Genomic DNA, 22,522 nt, shown 5'->3' with positions numbered 1-22,522 from the left:
TAATCTCATAACTAGGGTAAAGACAACTTCTTGATACTGTTGTTGCCAATTTGAATTGCCTCACGTGCTTGCCTTTAAGAAATAACTTGACGCTGTCAAAAGGATATTTGAATTTTCTTTGCTATAGCTGATGCTTCGACATCTGAAATGTATTTGCCAATGTTTTGTTGTTTGCAGGAACCATTGATATATGAAGATGAAACCATGAAGAGAAAGCAGAACGAATAATAATGCTTTTCCGAAACCGTTTTCTGTTCTTGCTGGCTTTGGCAGCCTTGTTAGCCTTTTTGAGCCTCAGTCTACAATTCTGTAAGTGTCCTCCCCTATTGTTTTCTATATATAGTGGTCTATAGGTGTGTTTAAAAATGGCCATGCTTACATGCTGTTTAAGCATTCTTTCTTTATTTAAATATTTGTTGTTTTATTTTGGTTTTATTTTTCCCCAAAATAGGAAAGTAAAAGTAAGAATAAAAATAGTTTTGTGTGTCATATAGGAATCTATACAATCTAGAGCCTTTTTGAATCAGACTATATCAGAAAAAAAATCTTAATTTTGTAGTGCAGTTAAGTAATTGAATGTCATTGAATCCTTCCATGAAAGCAGACAAAATGCATTTGAGTAAAAACTGCTGCAATTCCTATTTTGTATTGCATTAGACCAGATGGGATTGAGAAAACTGCTGTGAGAGGGTTGAGCGTCGGAACTTCTCCCGATTTGTACACTCACATTAGGAAACTTTAAACAGTTGAATTGCCTCATCATAAATGGCTGCTTTGTTTAAGAAAAGATAAATTATGTTGTGCTTCGGATTAATTAATCATGGGTCAGTCCAGAGGGCTGTCATTTACCGATGACTAAGCAGGAAGGTGGTGCTGAATGCAGGTTAGTGTATGTTGACAAATGAGCTTTGTGCCATATGACTGTTTATCACCTAGTTCATGAATGATAACATCTGCTAGATAAAGTGATGTTGTGTATAAATCTAATATGTACTAATACACACCGATGTAATTAGTTGCTGTTGGAAGGCAAGGAAAAATGCATATCCATAGTACAGGATAACATTCTTTGTTGTTGTTGTAGTCTTGCATCATGTTTTAATGTAAGAGTGTGGTCCTCCTGGTCTATGCTTTTTTTTTTTTGCATAATCATAGAATTGTTTAGGTTGGAAAAGACCTTTAAGATCATCCAGTCCAACCGTTAACAATGTCATTAAAATGTCTTGCGCACCTGAGTCTTTGGCATTAAGTAGTCAGCACTACGCACGTAGATGTAGGCAACTGGATCTTGCCCTAGGTGTTTCACTACGGAACAGCTAGTGCTTGATGCAGCTGTCTAAACGTAAGCATCAAGTGCTATTTGAAAAGCCCTAGAAAAAGTTACCTGTTCTTCAGGTGCCTGTCCAGAGGGCATGTCATGTGAAAAAAAACCCCAAAACCAGAGAATTACTTTAGATTTAGAATGTGTCTTTTGCATATGATAAACAACCTAAAAAAAAAGGCGGGGGGGGAATGGAGGGGAAGGGGAAAGTAACTTTATGGTTTTATATTATTATTTTTTGTGTGTTTAAATTGATCTGCCTGTAATACAGGGACCTGTGGCTCTGAATTGCTTTTTCAGCCTCGTCTGCCCTTGATGTTATATGGTTGGTTATGAATTCGGTAGAGGGTGAAGGTCCTAGAGGAACTTCAGCTGAAATACGAAACTGAATTGTTAACAAAATGAGCTTTATTTAGAGTTGAGGAGGTAGACATATAGGAGAGTGAATCACATTTCATCAAGAGAGGAAGTTATTTTCCACTTAATTAGAAGATAACATTTGTGCAAGAGGAATTCCAGGAGATAAAGATGTTTGAGGGGTGCTTTAAAAAGCACTTAAGCTACAGCAAGTAGCCATCATGAAGCTGAGTGCCAATGCCAAAATACATTGAGAGATTTTTACATAATGAGAACTGCCATATAGGCTAGCAGGAACCAAGTAGTTTATGACGTACAGGTAGCCTGATATTTTAACTTCTACCGGCTTCAGCTTGTAGAGAGATTAGTTCAAACTTGGAACAAAGACCATCCCCAAAGCAAAGACAAAACTCTCCTCTTCTATCACCATGTAATGCTATTTTGGAAACCAGATGGAGTCTGGAGAATTTAAAAACCACGCCAAAGCCTTAAAGCCAAACCCAATTTTTCCCCTCCAACCCCAAATCACCCCACTACCTGCTAAATTATTTTAGAGTCTACAAGTGCTTGGTGAGCTGCTTTCAAATTAAACGTAGCTGTAAATTTTCAGTCTTCTCCAAATTATAGTTCCTGGCTGGCTTAATGTTAAACTAAGGAAACACTTGATTCTGAATTTGAGCTTTTAATGAAATGGGCATGCAAATATTTAGGGAAATACTTGCGATAGGGTATTAATGGAAGCATAGTTTCAGTACTGTCTTAGAGCAGAATCTTTGGTCAGTCTCCATGACTAATATGAATACATAAAATTGCTGTTTTGATAAAAGTGGACCAAGTACTAGCACACGGTGACCTACGTGCTGATTCAATAAGGCAGTAACCCCCACCTGAGAAATTTCAGAATATCCTTCAGAAAATGTCTGCCAGCCCCTCTGATACTGCATGATATGGAGCACTTCAGTGCGATAGAGCACTGAAGGACAAAATTTTAAGTGTCCAGCTCCATGGGACATGGAGAATGGTCTGCTGGTATGTTAGTCTCCTTATGAGTAGTTTGGATGTTATTGTTTTTTGGAAAAAAGCAGAATTCCAGTTACTATAGGTATTTTTAGGGATGAGCTTTCTTTAACTGTGGATTTAAATACAACCCTTGTTTGTTGTAGCGCTCTGTACTTAGTAGATCTGCATTTACTATTTGTCTCCTATTGCCATGTTGAAGGTCCTTCCTTGCACTGAATCTGTTACTCTTAAGACATGACACGGTTCAGAGGCATGCATCCCTCACTATTTGATTCTCACTGTTGCACAAAGTGGTAGTAATGTAGTCTTGTTTCATGTATAAAACTTTTTTCTGAAAGCAATATGCTGCTTTTCTTTTTCATCAAACTGTAAAACTTGGTTTCCAAATTTTAATCCCTTCTGAGCTGCCTGGAGAAAAATTTTGGCTATACTGCTTTATAATTTGTGTCAGATCATGGAATGAAAATGAGAGTTTATACATTCAGACTCAGGAAAATGCCCAAGCCACTGATTTTTTTTTTTTTTTTTTAAACGGAGTTACCTCCTGAAGCATTTGGAGTGGAAATGGATGTTTTCTGCTGTTGTGAGATTGTGATTCTGTTAGCAAGCAGTGCACAGCTTTGTGGAGGAGGGCTGGTCATTTTAAAACATACTACTGCTTGTGAATGTTGAAAATGTCTCTTCCTTTCTGTGCTACATTTGTTTAGAAAAATGAAACAGTAACATTAATTGCATAATTATATAAATGGTACATATCTTCATTTTTTTAAATTTCTGCTTTAGGGCAGAGCATCACTCCCGTAAATGCATGATATTTTATCCCCTCTTGTCCATACCTGGAACAGTGGCAATGTGAAGCCAGACTTGTAGCTGACTCTGAAGTGAAGGGCGTAGTGAAGGCCAAGTTCAGCTGGTTTTCTGTAGGTTCTGACTCAATATGACAAACAGCCCACACTGGGATGGCTGACAAGATTACAGTCTGTCCCATGCTTGAGCTGTGAGGGTTCAGGAATCGCTTGCAGCAGTTTGCAGCCCAGTCAAGCAGAAACTGATGCTGGTTTACTTTAATAGACTATGCTGTGAAGGGTCTGGAACTGCTTTGCGAGCAGTGATTTCTGCAGCCATGATGAAGTGGAGGTGATGGGTGGTTTAAGTGTCAGCAGTCCTAATGCAAGTCTGTCCTTCCCTGTAAGACAAAGTCCCAAGGCAATTGTTTCAGAGCTAACAGTTGCCACATCTCGGGTTTAGATGCAAGGAGAGAACTACTAGGGAAAATGATCAGTATTGGACCTCAGAGTCTTCAGCATTTGTAGGCTGGGGATGGACCCAGGATCGATAGAAAACTTTGTCCTGTTTTGATGTTTGCTCTTGGTCCCTCTCTCTTTCATTGTGGTTCTGAGTTCTGATCTAAACTAGCCTGCTTTCCTGTGGTTTGTTTTCTTTTTTTTTCCCCCCAAGGCTGGTGCTCTACACAGATACTAATACTGCTTAACTTAAAAGCTAAATCATTGAGAAAGTTTCCCCCAAAATCTCTCTTGACAGCAACCCACAGCTCTGAGTGTTTAAAAGTATTCTGTCCCACCAACAGTTACAGTGGATAGACATGGACCAGTTGGCAAGGATCACTTTTACAAGAGCAGAAACTACTCTCTGCCTTGTGTCTGCAATGCCATGGTACCAGAGATACAGAAGGCAGCTCTGTGGAGCCGTCAGTTCATGTTTGTCAAGTGTTGTGTGCTGGATTGGCTTGCTGGATCAAATGCCAGATCTGACATTTCTCGGTACAGCTGAAATATCTTCATTTCCTTGTCCTGAGAAGATGGAGTCATATAAGCAGACTGCACTTTGCCAGATAGTTGGAGAAAGGATTTTTTTTTTTTTTTTTTTTAACTTTAATAGTCATTATTCAGGGTGATGCAGTTGCTGCAGATCCCATAAGATACCTTCCTTCCTACTGCCAGAGTCCTCCGTCACATAGGTTTTGGGCAATGAGGGACTTGAACAGTTGTGTTCTTTATGCCTTCGTACGGGAGCAAAAGACACGGGGTCTGAGTACGGTCTTTTTGTATACTGCTTCCCACTGCATTGGGTGCCAGGCTTGTCTGCCTGGGGTGCTAGCCAGCTCCCTGGGGATTTCACTTGGAGCAGTAGGGTAAGGGAACTTTCTTCAAGAAGTCCTACTGTTTTCAAGCTATGGGTATTTATTTACATAAATAACTCCTCAGTTTTTGTTGCTGAACATATCTGGTGGTGGGTGATAGAAGAATGACATTTGAGACATTCTTGAAGACTTACTAGAGTGGTCCAAAACCTATTCATAGTTTTGCCAGGGTTGTTTACTGTTTCTAGTAGGGACGTAGAAGACTTTTTAAAACAAGTTTACACTTGGTGAAAAACTACAAGTCTTAATAGTTCTAGGCATCTTTTATGTAATTGTGTGGCCTGGACTTTGAAGCAAAAGACTGGGAGCCAGCTGTGTTCTTAAATTCAGTTTGGCTATTAATAAATTGTACAGTGTGAAACCTGGACCGGATCAGCAATAGAGGGAAACTCTTCAATGGCAAATGCCTCCAAATTTTGTATGTGTTTTAAATTCTTAAATAGTGTAAAAAAATGACAGTGTTAAAAGTTAAAACTCCAAAAATGTTCCACTCCTGACTGAAAGCTTACTATGATGTCTCTGGTGGATAGTTATAGTGATGAGAGTTTTGGTTGGGAAACCCATTGGGTAGCGTGACTGGTTGTGTTCCAAACCAAATGTGACTGGCAGCATAAAGTCTTATTGGGAATTGTCATTGTTTCCCTCTTGTTTTGTGTTTGGGGCCAGATCTATGGAAAAGACTGGAGAAGTATTTCTCTTACAGATTTTATCACTCCACACATGTTTTTATTTTCCCCCTCTTTGTTTATGTAAATGGTCATGGTTCTAAAACGATTTAAAACTTCAGTACTAGAGACAAAAGGAGAACTGGTTTTGGTAGACCTTTCAGACTGTTCTAAAATGGAATTATGTTGTTTTTCTCTTAAGAGACTCCAGTGTTTTGCTTTGTCAGAAAAACTGCAGAATGGAAAAATGACCTGCCCTAGATTGCGGGCTGTATTTTTGTCTGTAAATATTATCTGTAATGCTGTTGACTAAAACTGGGCAGTTTACTTCTGTACAAACAGAATGAATGCAAGCTGGGATACTTTTATTCTTTTTTTGCCAGAGGAAAAGGTTGCAGTGGTTGAGGTCTTCCTTCCTACTCTGTGCTGTGTAAATTGCTCAGAGCAGTGCAAAGGGGTTGTAAATGTGGTGGTTGGGGGAGTTCCTATAGTACAGAGACTGAGGATGGCAGCGCAGCTAGATTCAAGTTGTGTTGTAAGGGATGTGTCGGAATCTGGCTGTGGTCCTGCAGCCTCACACTGAGGGGAAATGGCGTAATTAAGGACCCTGTCAATGTTAATTACATTGGTTAGCCCTTGGGTCAGCTCAGGAACAGGAGGTTGCCAGTATACCTGAAAAGCTGCTTTCTTTTTTACCCTTAAGATTGGTGTAGTACATGAGAACCCAATTACTGGGCCAGCACAGACCTTCCAGTATATTAGAACATCTGTGACTGACTGAAGCCTGAAGGTGGGTCTCCTCAGGATGTCTCAACTATTTATCTTTGAATTACCTTGAATAAATCAAACTGAAAGGAAATTTAAAAGCTAGCTCTTAAGATGCCCTATGCAATCTCTGTACAGTTTACTTGACGATGACTGTGGATTTTTATTTTTTAATCGAATGCATGTAAATAAATGTTTTTTCAACAAGTAAATACCTGTGTTTTACTTTGTCTTTTATTTTTGTTTCCGTTTACTGAAAGCCTAAGGAAAGTAACAGTCAACAGAGAACTAAAACTATAGTGGGAAAGCATCTCTTTTTACTAGGTATTTAACCCCGTGGCAGGCGTAAATTACAGACTTTTCTTTTGAGCCTGCATGTTCTAGGCCCTTGTAGAATCGCAAAGTCCCTGGCTCTCAGGCAGATCCTGCATGTGGAGCTTCTCTTCCGGTGTGAAGTTTGTTTCCTTAAATACTTTGGTCAGTGCCTCAGGCCTGTCTTTCGATAAAAAGAATTTTTGTATCTGCCACTGCTTTTTAGGATGCCGGCAGCTACCCTAGCAGGGTGCTGGTTCCTGTATAAAGTGTGGGGAGGGTTTTTTTTTTTGTCTTCTAAATACTTTCTCTGCCTTGATTGTTCAGGCTTGGGTGTTGGTGTTTCAGCATGTCTGGAGATGACATTTTGCTTTTTCAGTAATAATTTCACTCTACTTTCTGTCATCTTCTTTTTGCACTGGAGGTTTTGGTTTTACAGGTGAGCCATAGGAAACGGAAATCAGGATTCTCCACAAGGAAAAGCAGTAGAGTTTTATTTTATTGGCTTCAGTGCTGCAGGCATCTCTTATTTTATGAGGACAATGTGGGCACCATATGCAGTCCCGCCAGGACGTTGCCTGTCGGGGGTGATTGCGGTGTTGCTGCACAGCCCCTCCTGGAAGCCTGTTTGCTTTAATAATCCCAGCCCCTCCGGTGTGACTGCTGCTGTTTGCATCCCTCCTTGGTGGCCCAGTACAGCTGTACAAGAGTGTTTGGCGTTTAGCTTGGTATCCTTGCCACTGCTTGCTTCAGCTCCTCCTGTAAGACGAGCTGCGGCGCAGCGGGCGCTCGGAGGGTCTGGGGAGGAGGCTCGGGGGGAGCGTGTGCCAGTGCCAAACGCTCAGCAGGGACTTGCAGGTATGAATACAGGTGGAAGCCGAGGAGTGTAGCATCCCTGTTCAGCCTTTCCCTTTGCAAAGCGTGATGTGCTTCCTCAGCTTGCAAAGCCGTAATTGTGGCACCGCAGAGCTGCCACGGTCCCCCTGTCTCCATCCTGAACCAGAATGGGGGTGTGAGCTGCACCCACAGCCCCTTGCCCAGACACTGCCAGTGGGATGCTGAGAGGAGCTGCGATATGTGAAGTCTGTGGAAAAAAATGGGTGAGTTGGGTTTTCTCAGGACTGAATTTCTGAAGGAGAAGGGGGAAAAACCCCAAGGTATTCAGTACAAAGATAATACAAGCTTCTGGCTGTTTCTGGACAGAATACGTATCTTACCATGTCTCTAAGGTGAATTTCTTACCATCTCTTACCGTTCCTTACCAACAAACAGTAACTACTCATGATTTGGATTTTAAGAATATAATTTCTTCAGTGGAAGAAAAAAGAACTAGAGTATTGCATTTTGCTGATTTATACAACTAACTCTATTTTAAAAGCCACAACTTTAGAATTCTTGATGCAGAGAACTTGTTTTTGTCATGTGTTACCAGCATACCAAATTAAAAGGAGACCAGATATCTCCCTTCCTGAATTTTGCCTTCAAGCTCATAAGCATGGCAGATTTTCCAATAATGAGACGTCTCTCTGGGTTTTTTGAAAGTACTGATTTAATCTGAATTTAAGATTAAAGGGAAAAACAACCCACAAATAATATATCCAAGGCTGTGTACATTTTAGCAGTGAATGAAGAAAACTAACTGTAAATATACAGATTTTTGTTAAAGATGCTTTTTATGTTGTAACTGGAGATTTAAATAACTTTTTTGTGATTCTCAAAAGTGGTGGTATAATGTACCAGTCCAGAAATTAACCCTTGAAGGGGGAGGAAACACGATGAATACTTGAGAATGATACTATGGGACAGTCTTATTTTCTCCCACAAAAATAGAGCAACCATTTTTAAATATCTGCTTTAGACAGAGGTCTGGTTAAGTTGCTTGAGACAGGATTTGACCAGTAGAAGTTACTTTGCAGGCTACAGAACTTCATAAATCTTCTTTAAATATATATTTTGGCTTCGTCCATGACGGTTGGTTGAACTGTATTAAAGTAGAGATTAATATGAGCCGTTAAAACATATGGTTGAAGGCTATTGTAAATAAAGCCTAATACTTTGCAAAAACTAACAGCAAGTTATTAGTTAGGCTTCTGCAAATTGTTACTACAGTGTTGGGTTAAATCCTAAAGGGAAGGAAACAAGACTGGAAAACAGTAAGCATTTTAAGATGATTTCTCTCAAAATCCAACTCAAATCTTGGTCCTAATACCTGCAAGAAAGTTTGCTCCTAAAGCACTCTTCAGACAACAGCCCTCCTCTTCTATCTTGTTCTTGTGGAGGCCGAAAAGGTGGTATTATCTCTAGACCAAAAGGCTCCCTGAGGAGTGGGTGTATTCCTTAGTGAGACCTGGACTATTCAGTTTTTTGCAAATCAGTGATGTGCCAATGTAACTGCTAGAAGCTCTGTTGCAGTTGAACTCTTAGAACCATGTGCATAGCTAGTTTCCTTGTATGAAAGTCTGTGGAAGTGTAGTAGACTTCTGGGGCAGCTACTAGAAGATGTTTGCACAGTGTTTTCTTCTGGTGACACACAATTTTTTGGAGGTTTTTTCCCCACCTCTTCAGATACTGCAGTCATTTTACAGTCCCATGAGCTTGTTTATGTTGTATTAGTCTATTACAAATTCAGTAGTGTTTTTTTTTGGAACCATTGCTTAGGACTGTCTGGCATTAAACTTAAATTAGTACTTAAAGGGGGCCTACAGGAAAGATGGGGAGAATCTTTTTAGTAAGGCCTGTTGTGACAGGACAAGGAATAATGGATTTAAACTAAAGGAGAATAGATTTAGAATAGACATTAGAAAGAAGTTTTTTACAATGAGGGTGGTGAAGCACTGGAACGGGTTGCCCAGAGAGGTGGTAGAGGCCCCATCCCTAGAAACATTCAAGGTCAGGTTGGCTGGGGCTCTGAGCACCCTGATCTGGTTAAAGCTGTCCCTGCTCCCTGCAGGGGGGTTGGGCTGGATGACCTCTAAAGGTCCCTTCCAACCCAAAGCATTCTATGATTCTATGATTGCAGTTGCAGACAGTTTGAGATACAGTACATAGAATAAACAGCTCAGATTTTCTGTAGAGCTTTAAGAAATGCTCTGGGTTTTTTTTAATTTTTAAAAATTTTTTTTAGTATGGAGTATACCTTTTGTTCCTATGCTACTTTTTCTGTCTTCTTTTTTTCCGTCTATGAGCCAGTAGTTGCTTGCATTTTTACGTCCACTGAATCTTTTCTCAGGAAAGGGCAGTTTGTACTTTAATGTGTATCAACTTGATGATGGCCAATTTCAGTGAAGACATGGGACGGTGAAGAAATTTGGACTTTGTTTTTTTTCTTTTAACAGTTGCTTAGTCATAACCACGCTTTAGTCTGTGTACTATCCTTCTAAGTTGTACGTGGTTTTAGCCAACATGTTTAACTTTTAAACTGTTCATAGTTGACTGGACAATGCCTTGAGCAACCTGATTTGAGTTAGTCCTGCTTTGAGTGCTGGGTTGGAGCAGATGACCTGCAGAGGTCCCTTCCAACCTAAATGAGTAGTTTATTCTGTAGCAGTAGGTAAGGGGTTTTATTTATTTAGTTTTTAGCAAATTCTTTTTTTGTTGTTTAAAATTTCAGGAGCGTTACCCTTATCAACTCAGCAAAAGCTCATTAATCCAGTTCTCTGCTGTTCCTTTTTCATCCCTTACAGATAACTGCAGATGTGTTTTGGATTGGCATGTCTGTCTTTTAAAGCAAAAAAAATTGTTCCTAGGATTCTTCTATAGGTTAGTTGTATACTGACCTGAACTGTGGTTTTCATTACTTTTTAAGTATTCTCTGTTCCTGAAGTTACTTCCCTTTTAAATTTTCAAAGCTCACTCACTGAGCAAAAAGCAGTGCTTGCAGATATTAAATGGCATTGTGGTTTATTTGTTAATGAGGTGAGGTCTAAGTAGTTTTGTATTTAAAAGACTGAGGTTTTGTGGACTTGTTGCAGTGAAATATGAAGTCTTGGAAAGTGGAGGTGATCTCCCTTTGTGATTTTTTTGTGAGATGATTGGATTAAAAGAGCTGGAAACCCTAGGTACCTGGTGTAATTTTGGGCTTGCCAACTGTGCACATTAATATTGGATGAAGACAAGAAATATGATTCACCATCTTCCTCAAAGATGGTTTATGACAAGTGTCCCAAAGACATCAATGGTTCTCTGAGCCAGAGAACACTGTTCTGAATTTCTGAGACTAACGACTATGTCTGTCATTACAGGCTTCTCCAGCACAAAAATCTGTCAGGCTCTACTGTATTAAATATGTTGTTTTGGGGTTTGTTGCTAGCAAATCCATGGCAGCTTTCTGTGCTCTGGTGTTGACAAGGACAGAGAAGTGAGCTGGCTTGGCTTGGGTAAGCAGTGGCATATGGTGTTGAGATCACTTCCCTGAGCAGGTCAGTTTGTGGATGGAAAACAGTTGGGTTTAGATGTGAAACAGAAAGGTGCTAATTTAATGCAGTAGTTAAAATATTGATTTGAATGTGTAAGGCTTTTTATCTTGGAAGGACACTGATGTAGGGAAGTGCCAGACATCTGTGGATTGTGTTTGATGATGTTAACATATCAAACAATTTGTGTCCTGTGCCTTTGCAGAGGCTATGGCTGAACTGTAGACATGGTGGGTTTTTCCTGCCTTTTGGGTGGTAGCTCTTTGAGAGAAAGGGATATTACTCTGTCTGACCCAGGTGTACGGACACAGAGATACTGCTGAGAAGAGTAGAAAGACAGAAAGATGCTTTTGCTAGTGAGCAGATGTACAGAATTTGTTGCAGCCCAAAAAGCCGCTGACTCGGTGTTCTGAAACCAGGGGAGCTACGCTTGTAAAGATGTAGTGGGCAGAGTAGAGGTATGCTTTTAAATCCTTTTATTTCTTTGGGTTTTTACCTATGTATTTTGTGATTTCTATTTCAACAGCTAGATGTTCTAGTATGTGCCCTAATAAAAGTTGACTTGAGTTTCAAAAGCTATTCCAAGTATTTCGGGATGCTGTCTAAGGAGAACCCTAAGGAGAAGAGGCAATGACATGCACTCGAAGCTCTGGATGACTATATGCTCCTTTCATTTGGTCTTTTCAAGGGGGAGAAAAACATTTTATCTAGGATGATGGAAAACAATTGTGCACACTTCTTCATATCCATTTGAGGAGGGAGAGCTTAGTAGGAAGAGTTAGTGAATTCCTTAAAGAACAAGTGCAAGGGAGCATGCATGTTTCAGCAGCAGAGAGCCTTTGTCAAAGATGTAAACCGTTAGTGACAGATTACTAGATTACAGAACAGGAACAACCATTGAACTATCTTGAACTCTACTGTATGGGGCATATTTTTGTGTCATTCTCAGCTGCCATAGATGAAAAGATCACAGAAGCCAGAAGATTTGCAGCCCATGTTCATGAGAAAATACTTTTCGCCATGTTTTTCTTCTGCTATGTTGAACACTTAGTGTAGTTGGCCTCTATGTGTTCAGTTCATGTGTAAAATCTGCCAAGTGTCTTTTTTTCAGTCATGATGTGATCACTGCTGCACAGCTTCCCACTCCAGTATTTGTGAGATTCAGAAAATATATGGGACAAAAAGAAAAAACAAAGGTCACCACCCACAGGCAAATTATGGTAGTAGCATTCAGTATATTGTGTCCTGCAGCTACCTTTTCGTGTTGACCGTTATTTTGAGATCCTACTATGGAAATGGAACGAGTTGCCAACAGTTTCTGAACACAGCTGATAAAAGCTGTCTTGAAAATCTGTTCCAGGACAATTCAGCTGGATTAGTTCATTTACCAGTTGCTGAGTTCTGTAGACAGAAGCAGGACAGAGCTTTAAAATCTTATTGTAGCGCTCATAGAATCATAGAATTGTTTAGGTTGGAAAAGACCTTTAAGATCATCCAGTCCAACCATTAACCTACACTACCAAGTCCACCACTAAACCAATTCAGGGTAGAGTAGCAATTTAATGTTTCCTGGCTTGGTGGCTGGATTATTTATAATGAAAGTAAAAACTAGGAATCGTTAAGATTGGAAAGGACCTCATGAATCTTGGTAGATAAGTAGCAATGGCTGGATCTATTGTATTTATAAACACCATGCTTTCAGGCCATAAAAATGCCCTATTTTGTCTTTGTATACTTAAGCCTTGTTTGGTAGCCTTCAGGACACTGATTTCATATAGTTGAAGTCATCTCACAGCCTGATGAGACGTGGCAACTATGCAGGTACATGGATAGGAATGACTTTGTTTATAGCAGCATAGTAACGCATCTCATTATGAATCCTAATGAGCCTGTGGTAGCCAAGGGACCAGCGTAACTGTTTCATCATAAGCAGTGGTGGGGCTTTTGTTTTTTGCATCTTGTCACTAAATAACCTGGAGCACGAGCGATATCTGACTTGAATAATGTATTTACAGAGCAGGAAATCTGTCTGCTTGTCTAGATGTCTAGTAGGAACCTCCCCCACCCCCTTCAAATCAACTGGAGAGCCAAGCAATGAGGTGATTAGTGAGAAGCTGGTAAGGAAAAGCTTTGTTATGCATACATATTTATTTTAAAGAAAGGAGTGCATTTAATTGATGGAAATACGAATCTTTTCCATGTTTAACAATGTAGTGTTTCAGTGTGGTAGGAAAATAGAATAACACATAGAATAATTTTTCACTTTGGGAGGAGAAGTGGAAAATGACTGTCTTCTCTAGAATTTGAAAAGGTTCAGACTTGCAGTCAGCATTGCTGTGTTACTGCCGTCAGGCTGAAAATCCTGGAAGCTATTTAAGCAGTGCTATATGCCCTTCTGAATTGTCAACTGAAAAACAGTTCGGGGGGGAACCCCTAAAACTGTAAAGCTCTTTTCAGAGCCACATCTGGACTCAATAAATGCAAGCACCCATTGTATAATTTAATGTGTCTGATTAAGTTTGGTCTCAAAAACATAACACTACAAGGCCTGCCGTGTTGTGCTTTTGTGCAAAAAAAATTTTCTTAACGTATTTATTTTCATTGTGTAAGTCAGATCGGGACCCTGTAAAAACTCAGCAAAGCATGGAGCTAATGCACCTGGAAATATGAGATTTGTTCTCTAGAAATCCTGGCGTGAGTTGTTTAAAGCTGGTAGAGCTACCATGCATGGTGGTCATGTTTAGTTGTTCTACTTATTTTTGAACATGAATACACAGACAAGGCAATCTGGCCTTTTCCCCTGCGTCAGGAGGGGATTAGGAATAAGGCCCTGCGTCAATACCTGCTAGCTATGGCTCCATGGGCAGAAGGCTACTTTTGGTAATTGTCCCCAAGATGAAGAAAATCTTTAAAGAAGTTCCCATCTTGTGATCCAGAAAATAGGCAGACAAATAGGCCTTGACCCACTCCTGGAAAGCAGTAGGGGATTTGGCTATTTCTGACCAAGTCTTGTGAAAAAAAAGCTGAAAAAAAAGCAGCCAATTTACAGTAGTTTTCAGTTGTCCATATGGAGATTTGCATCTCCAGTGGAGAACTTTAGGGATCTGAAAACCAAGAAGGCTGAAAACTCAGCTAGTGTTAGACTGAAGAATAAGCTTTCGATTGCATTTCATGCAGTAATACTACGTCAATATTGATTAGTAAAGTTAAGATGGACTTAAAAGTTGCCGCTACAATCATATTATGATTGTTTTGAAGAGAAAGAAGGGACTGTGTTGTGAAAGCTGATAGTGGGGCATATGTGTAGACTTCCATTTTGTCCAACTAAAATTTAGCTTATCTTGTATTTGTGCTTGTGCACGGCAGGAGACCACTGTGAAGTCTTTAGGTTTTTTCCTCATAGCCTAGTATAAATGAGGTTTTCTTAAAAACACGCACATTAATAAAACAAACACTTTAGAGCTCACACTCATTCCCCCTCAATCAGATCAGACTTCCACTAGATTAGCTGAGGTACATCTGCTACCTCCTAGCCTTCCCAAGTTTCCATTTTCTGTCAGTAAACCTGTGATATACAGAATGCTTCAGAAAACTTATTTTTCCTACACTTTAAACAGAGAAACAGCATTTTTATTTACTTAAATAATTAAAAATGGCTTAGACTTCTAGGGGGAAAATTTCCCTGTAGTACAGAAAAGTTATTACAAAAAAATTAATCAAAGCTTAAGGAACTAGAAAAAATAATGGAAAACAGAAAACTTTAGGTAGCATTTCTTTAAATTGCTTGTTTCCAGTAGATATGGCCATCTTAACCTTGGACAGGTGATTTTTCCTCGGGCTTCAAACAGTATCAGAGAAAATGCAGCAGGCAAACCAAAAAGAGTGTTTGTTTTATTTTCACCGAGAGCTGAAAAATAGCCAGTTGCTGTAGCTGTTGGTCTTGTTAGTTGTACTGTCTACTGCAGTTTTTCCTCTAATGTTGTCTTTGACAGTCTTCAAAAGATAGCTGAACCGCCTTTACTTTTGAGTATTTATTGACAGCAAATGTCCTTTTACTTTTAAGTATTTACTGACAGCAAATGTGGCTTTCTTGGGTGGTGCTCAACTTGATGATGATCTTAATGCTGAAGTTGAGTAACGTTAGCACAGTACTAATGTGCTCACTCTGGTGGGCAATGCAGAATTCTGCGAGCTGCCGTCTAGGTTTTGCTGTTCCTGGGGTGCATACTGTGCTTCCTTAGCGAGACTCTGCCCAAGTGCGGACTGTGATTAACTGCTGCTTGTGTCTTGGGTAATTAAAATAAGAAGCAAGGCTTCAGGTGAAGCTTTGGGGAACCGTCATTACCCACATACCTTAATTTGAATGACACTGCTCCTCTCATAGACAAAATGTTATACCAATATGTGACAGTTGTAAAAACTGTGTCATGCAGCATGCGTGACAATGAGCTGAGCTCCCCTGCCGAGGGCTGCAGGATACTTTTTTGCTGAAGAACAGTTGAGGCAATGCGGCAGTTCTGGTTTTGGCCATGAAAAAACAATATCCGTTTATCCTACATCTTAATTCAAATTTCCCATGAGTGTTTTTCCAGTTGGAGGAGAGCGGTTCCTCACGTAGCCTGCCCTGCTCCCATCCCCACCATGTTTGGGGTTGAGGACTGACTGTGGCTGAGTTCTCCGGGTGGAGGGACGGCAGCAAGGGAACTGGTGCTTCAGGCTCTGTGATGTCTGGGTCTACAAGAATAAAAGACAAGGGAAACCCACCCTTGACTTTATTAAATCACAAGAAATAATTTGAGAACAAAATGGGATTATAACTACTGCGTCATTACTTTGAAACAGAAGATGTAGTTTAAGGAACGCGAGGAAATACAAACATAGCACTAAAGAACAGAATTTTAAAAGCAGCACTTTTCTAATATTGACCCAGGTAATGCAGAGATTTACCCTACAAGGATCAGTGCATCAAAAAGGAAAAAAAACCCAACTTTGTGAATTTAATCAATTTCTCTTGGCACATTCACGTTTATATGTAAGAATTCAAAATATGATGTTCTGTTCCACAAGTCTACTGCAGCATTCCTCATTGTCTTCAAAAGTAATTGGTATTTTTGCTGTAGGAAGGGAGATGTCTATGTTTACTTGATAGGATCAATAGAACTATTCTAGTAGCCTTTAAATTCTGGTGTCAAAATACGCTGTAATGAAGGCTATTGCAGAAATCTGTGGTTCTGCAGTATGAAGTGCATGTATTCAAGGCTGCCGTAGCAAGCACTTTTCAGCACTTTTGATTAGAAGCACTGGCTTGAAAAGAATGTTTATTCAATGATATCTGCTACTTGGTTACTACGCTTGTAAATACTTTCCCTGAATATTTTTTAAAGTCTGTCTTAGAACTTGAAATGTAGGGTGCTGGCAGTAGGATTGTGCTGTAAGACAACAGACTCCTTGAAAATTCGCTAAATTACTGTGATCACTCTTACAGAAGGAAGAACAGCATCAGCAATCCATAAACTGAATGTATGTCTAATAGGTATATGTGTCTGGGCACGTCTCGGTCCATAACTTACCACTAGTGCTGAATGTTTGCAGATTCTTGGAAACTCAGAGGAAGGGATCTGTAGTCTCTGTTCACTGTTTGCTCCCATTTGACTGCTCAGTGACTACCATGAGGTTGGAAATTCCTGCTGGCTTCTGTAATGATATTGATGAATCTGTACTTTGGGTCATCCATTTTCAGATCGTTGGTTTGATAACATTTTTAAGTGTATAAGAAGGGAAGTGTTTCCCTCTGCTGCCCAGCTACAGTTCCAATCTGAAAGCTGTACCTATGTGACCTTGAAACATATTATTGCTAGGTTGAAGTATTGGGGAGAAATGACACTCCAAGGAACCTTCTTTAGCTTGTCAGGGATTTGTCAAGGCAGAGATTGTTGTTGTTGCTATTCTAGGTTAAATTTAGGTGTGTGTCCCCCAGCCTCGCACTGTTCTTCTTTCCGTTACCCACCTCCCCCAAAGCTCCCTTTGCTCTTTTTTCTTTGGAGTGGTGCTCAGAGAAGTTAGCAGCACTGCGGGAACAAAACGTTGAAGTTTGGAGCCTGCTCTGCAGTAGAAAGGGCAGTAGCTGCATTTGGAGCTTTCTGTAGAGAGCACACCTGTGCTTCAGGGGCCCCTGCCCCCCTTGCTCCCGAACAGGTGGGAGACACAGCAGAAGTGGGGAAAATGGAAGGGCAGATGCTAGGGGAAGCAGGGATGTGGCGAAAGTAGCAGGTCCAGATTTGGATGGTTAAGGGATAGGGACTGCAGAGACACTGAGGACTGCCCCTTCTTCCTAAGTTCAGTGTGGACGGATTTTATATGAATATAAAATTTGTCATCCGTTTCTGTAGCAGAAGCAGTTTGATTCAAAATAAAAATTACTGGAGTTTTTTTGTTTAATTAAACTGCACATTCTTAATAAATTAAAAGACTGAAAATTTAAGACAAACTTATGTAAGAGTTTAGTAGCTCCATTTAGATTTTATATTTATATAAAATCTGAAGCTTAGAAGCTTACGTTCAAGGCTTAGAAAGCCTTTTTGAAGATTTTTATGGTTGTTTTTCTTAATAGTACTTGATAGTTTGACTAGTGTGAGGCTAATAAGCCTTTTTTGTTTGTGTGATTGCTCAGCATTCAAATACAGCGCATTAGTGATTGTGGCGTGCATTATGGATGAAAGCCCTCACTGTTAATACAGATCTTACGTTTGAGACTTGCAAAGCCTTTATTTAGCTGTACAAAAGAATAAAGTCAGAAAGGTGGATGGCGTGTCACACAGGCATCTTTGAACTTCATTGACGTCCAAATATGCATTTGTAATCCTAAGTGGAGCTCCAGAAGTGGCCCTCGGGATGTGTTCCTCAGGCGTGCGCACAGGACGGCAGGGATCGAGCCCGGGATTAGGCTGTCGGAGCTCCTGCAGCGCCGTGCCCAGGCTGCCTTGCTTCCAAACTCACAGCTTCTACCGTCGGTGTTGCACTACTTGCTCTTCAGCCCACGTGTGCCTTACCTACTTTTTGCAGATTTTTTTTTTTTTTTTTCTTGCTGCACACATCTTTGCCTTTTTCCCCCATCTCATTTGTTTTGAAGCATTCCTTTCTCTTTCTGGTTGTTCTTCCCTACACTTCTCCTTTTCTAGCTTCCTTTTTTTTTTTTCAGAGAGCGAGCAACTAGAAGCCTACATTCACCATCAGAATTTCAGAAGCCTGAGTGTTCTCCTCTGTGCTAGGCAGCCTTGTTAATGTCCTGCTAGGAGCAGGGGGGCGGGGGGAGCAGGAAAGGTGGAAGAGTGATAAATAACTTTTTGTGCTCTCTGACATGCCTGTTTGCTTTTCTTTACCCATTAGCATAAGGTTACCTACAGTGGTGTTTTGGTTTTTTTTTTTTTCCCCTTCATTTCTGTTGTGTGGCTTCATTTCCATGTGACTTTTTTAAATAGTATGTTTGCATGGGGCTGAAAGAACCTTCTGTTTTATAAAAGATGAAAACTTCAGGTCTCTGTTCAGTCAGAAAATTGAGACTAACACGGCTACTTGTGTTGCTGCTTCTCAGACTGGTTGGAGCTACAAGGGAAAACAGAAGTGGAAAATGGTTTTGTTGCCTATCTTTCTGGTTTTAGGTAAACATTAGTGATTTTTTTTTTTTCATGGATAAATCTTTTTCTTCTTGGTAAACAGGGGTGATAGCTTTTGTTTTTCAAGTTGAAACTAGGACTGCAGGAGGGAGAGAAACTGGTAATGGAGCGATTTAGCATATAATTTGGTATTTCTTCTACATGAACTGCACTTTGTTCCGTGTTTCTTTTTCTGCTGTACTGAATTCTGTCAAATTCATGTCAGTTTTGTAGCCTTAATTCCTATCAGACTGGCTCCCTGCTTGGGCTTCTGAGTACAATAGTTGATTTGATAAACTTGACATTCTTCCAGAGGGGATTAGTTGCTATGTAGCAATTGTTACAATCGTTATACCGAAAGCACTTCTGAATGATTGTCTCTCTTGCCTAGAAACTAGTTGTCTAATATTTGTCTTTTTTGGTATATTTTGTAGCGTTCAGGAGCTGGGGGGGGGTATGGAAGTCAGAGGAATTAGGTTCATGCTCTTTAAATAGGTCATATTTAATGTACACTGAGAAGAAAACCATACGTCATAGTATTTCAGACACCATTAGTTTTGTACATAAAGATATTTCTTAGTCAAACTGTTGACTTAATTTTAAATTTTTGTCTTCAGGTTCTGTAGGGTAAGTGGTTTGATTTAAAAATTACTGGAAGTTTTTTGTTTAATTAAACTTAGTAGCAGAGTTTGGATTTTATTTCCTCTTGATTTTATTCACTTAAACAAAATCATATCTCAGTTTGGAGCTGCAAAAATTCTTGGAGTGATTCTACAGCAGTATTTAGCTATTCTGCCGTGTGACAAGTACCCCCCTGTCTCTCACAGGGCAGCATTTGCCGTTTGACTGTTCTATCAGGTCTTACTTTTGTCTGATACCAGCCCATGTGTTTAGTTTTACTTCATGTTTCAAACAATTTTAACTTGGTGGGACACTGAGCAGAGTTGCATTGAGGTGTCTCTCATATTACTGTTTCTGTAAGCCTTCTGCTTTTTTTCCTAGATAGAACTTTTTCAAAATTAATGTTTCAAAGTAGTTTCTACGTAGCTTCTTTCGTTTTAAAAATAAGTTTATGAATATTGGGAAATAAAATGTATTTTCTTTCCCTTTTTGCTGTCACACTACCTCTATAACAATATGTACATATTCTTTATAGTTTCAGTGTTGGCAAAGTTTCCAGTTAGATTACCAAATATGTTTCAGATATGTTTTCCCACAGCCAGGGCAGTTAATAAATGCACATCAAAATCATCTTTTATTTCTGTTTTACATTGTTGTATTCCTGTCGTAGTAAAACATGAGCTTTGAAAGCCACAGCAGCATAAAGATCCCGTTCAAAAACTCCCTTAAAGATTTAAGTATGACTATATACACGTTGTCGGACTTCTGTTTTGGGCAAGTGTATGTTACTGTGAACTAACAGAGCAAGTCATATAAAATAGTCCTAAGCTATAAAAAGTTGTGTGAAAACTACGTGATAGAATTCTGATCTTATAATGATTTACAGCTGAAAGAGCAGAATAGAGTTTGGTAAAAAGATAAATTTCAACTCCATATAAGGGACCTTTTTTTTTTTTTCTTCCTTTTTCTTTTTTCTTTCCTCCTCTGAGCTGTGTCAGTCCACTACTACTTGTAGGCTTCCTGGTTACATATGGACCCGAAACCCGACTTGGGTTACAAAGGTGGGATTGACACTGCAGACAAGGACTTTCAGTAAGGAAATACTTGGATACAGAGAGACAGTCAGCTCTTCAAAGAGCTTTGAATAACTGCTCTATGTGGTATAAGGGCTACCAAAATGGAGGAACAAGTTCAGCCTTCCGTGCAGTAGGAGCTGGAGAGGATGAGGTGTGCAAAGAAGGACTCGGCAGCTAGGAAGCAGGATAAATGAAGACAGCAAGGGAGCATGAAGCCCAAGTACTTGAAATGAAAAGGGAGGGAGAAAGGAGAAAACATCATAAATACGTGAGGCACTAACAATATCCAGGGAATGGCAGAAGAGGAGAAAACAGTTGAGAGACAACTGACGCTTCAGCTGTCAGTATGGAAAACGCCTCTGTCACTGGACCAGGCAGAAGTAGGAAGAGGGGCTGCGTTACTTGGGGTCCTCACCCCAAAGCACCGAAGCTGCAGAATTGTGAGGACTCTAACAAGGGGAGAGGAGGACCAGCCTTGTCGGATGGGCTCTTCAGGGTCACCGTGCTCATAAGGCTGAGCAAACAGCAGCTTCCCCACTGGAATTCATCTCTCCTTTGGTCTTTTTTTCCCTCTTTTCTGAAATACTTGCTATTTTTATGTGTATATGTTTAGTGGAAAGTTCCAGTGGACTGCCTAGACTGGTGCCCAGATCATATGATTTTTTTTCTTTTTCTATTTAATATAGTTAAATAGAAGACCCAGGTACTTGCATAAGTAGTTTGGTTGATTTTTTTTTTAATTATTTTTCCCCCAATATGTGCTATTTCAAGTGTGCTAAAAATAAATACCACTTGTTATGACAGTGCTTATTTAGCTGGAGTTTTTTACCTTCTTGATAATTTTCTTTGTTATACCTACAGACATTTTGAATCATTTAAGTCAAATCATAGAATGGTTTGTGTTGGAAGGGACCTTTTAAAAATAATCTAGGCCAATTCCCCTGCCATGGGCGGGGACATTTTTCACTAGATCAAGTTGCTTAAATATGTTCAGAAATCCAGACAGCATGGTTATGCTCCAGGTGGGTTCAGGGTTAGAAGCTCCTTTAGCCCAGTCCGTATCCGAGATACTTGGACGTGGACAGGGTGCTAGTAGTTTAGTGAGGAAATGTTGTGTCTCTTTTTCTTCGCTAGTATAAGCCAAGCTTATTCACTATACAACAAGGGCCATATTTACCAGCTTTTACTAAGTAATTAATAAATGTAGTTAGTAGCAGCATTTAGAATAGGATAGTTTTTAATAAAATCTTTTTTTAAATTGGTGACATGAACTATCTCTGTGTCCATTTCTAGTCCACAAAATAGTCTTATGTGCAAGCACCCATAACTGCTGTGTTGACTTAGAGTCTCCCTTAAGGGTGTTTTGTCAGTGGCATTTTAAACTTCAGACATGTAATCTGGTAATCCTGTAGGTGCTATTTTTAATATTCAATTTTATTTTTAATATTTTAAATAGATTCTTCTTTTTAAGATTTAGTGCTTTTCCTTATTCTTAAATTTGTCTGACGGTGTTAAAGTATTTATTTAACTAGTTTGATTAAAAATGAGACTTGCTATTTGCAAACAAAATATTTGGCCCCATGAATCATAGGGACTTGATCTTAATAAAATAATGTATGCATCTGTTGACTGCTGTAGTTAATAGTCTCAGTGCAAAAATGTGATCCATTCAGTCTTTTGTAGTTAAAACTGCCTTGGGTAAAAAATTAGGTTCCTTATTTTGCTTTTGAATCTCCGAGCCAAATTTTAACACCAGAGTCTGTAGCTGTTGCTGTTGGGGTATGGTTTCACCTGTCTTCTGAAACACTCATGGGTCAAAGCTGAATTGAGTTACGTTACCTCCATGAGTACTTAGCCAACTCTGTACGTTTTTGTGACATTAAGTGAGCAGTAGCGATGTTGTGGGTTCCTCTAGAGAAAATTGTTAACAGAAAGCCGAGTTGTTGCTCTCAACCTTTTCTGGCTAGGAAACTTGACCTATATAACGTAAGTGCTGTAATTTCCCATTTATACTCTTTAGGCAACTACTGTCTTGTAATGCTGTTTATTTGCAGAGGCCAGCAACTGTTCTAACACATTCTTAGGTTTGGGATTTACACCCCAAATACAAATTTGCTGCTAAGCCCCCTTCAAGCTAGAGTTATCAGCCTCTGATAGATA

At 39.7% G+C, this 22,522-nt stretch overlaps 1 protein-coding gene across 2 annotated transcripts in view; it reads left to right on the top strand.

Annotated features, from left to right (window-relative positions):
• Positions 1-230: 230 nt before the first annotated feature.
• Positions 231-22,522, top strand: part of PXYLP1 (2-phosphoxylose phosphatase 1) — a 38,164-nt gene continuing 15,872 nt past the window's right edge. Inside the window, exon 1 of one of the 2 annotated variants that reach the window (XM_075716962.1) lies at positions 231-309. In XM_075716962.1, the coding sequence (XP_075573077.1) occupies positions 231-309 (79 nt within the window). Of the gene's footprint in view, positions 310-18,625; positions 18,672-22,522 lie in introns of those variants that run through there. The other variant, XM_075716963.1, reaches the window with a different exon arrangement.

The sequence above is a fragment of the Pelecanus crispus genome, chromosome 9 (assembly GCF_030463565.1).
Source record: "Pelecanus crispus isolate bPelCri1 chromosome 9, bPelCri1.pri, whole genome shotgun sequence".
Classification (NCBI taxonomy): domain Eukaryota; kingdom Metazoa; phylum Chordata; class Aves; order Pelecaniformes; family Pelecanidae; genus Pelecanus; species Pelecanus crispus.
Note: the sequence above shows the minus strand (reverse complement) of the source record. Positions and strands in the feature narration are given on the sequence as shown.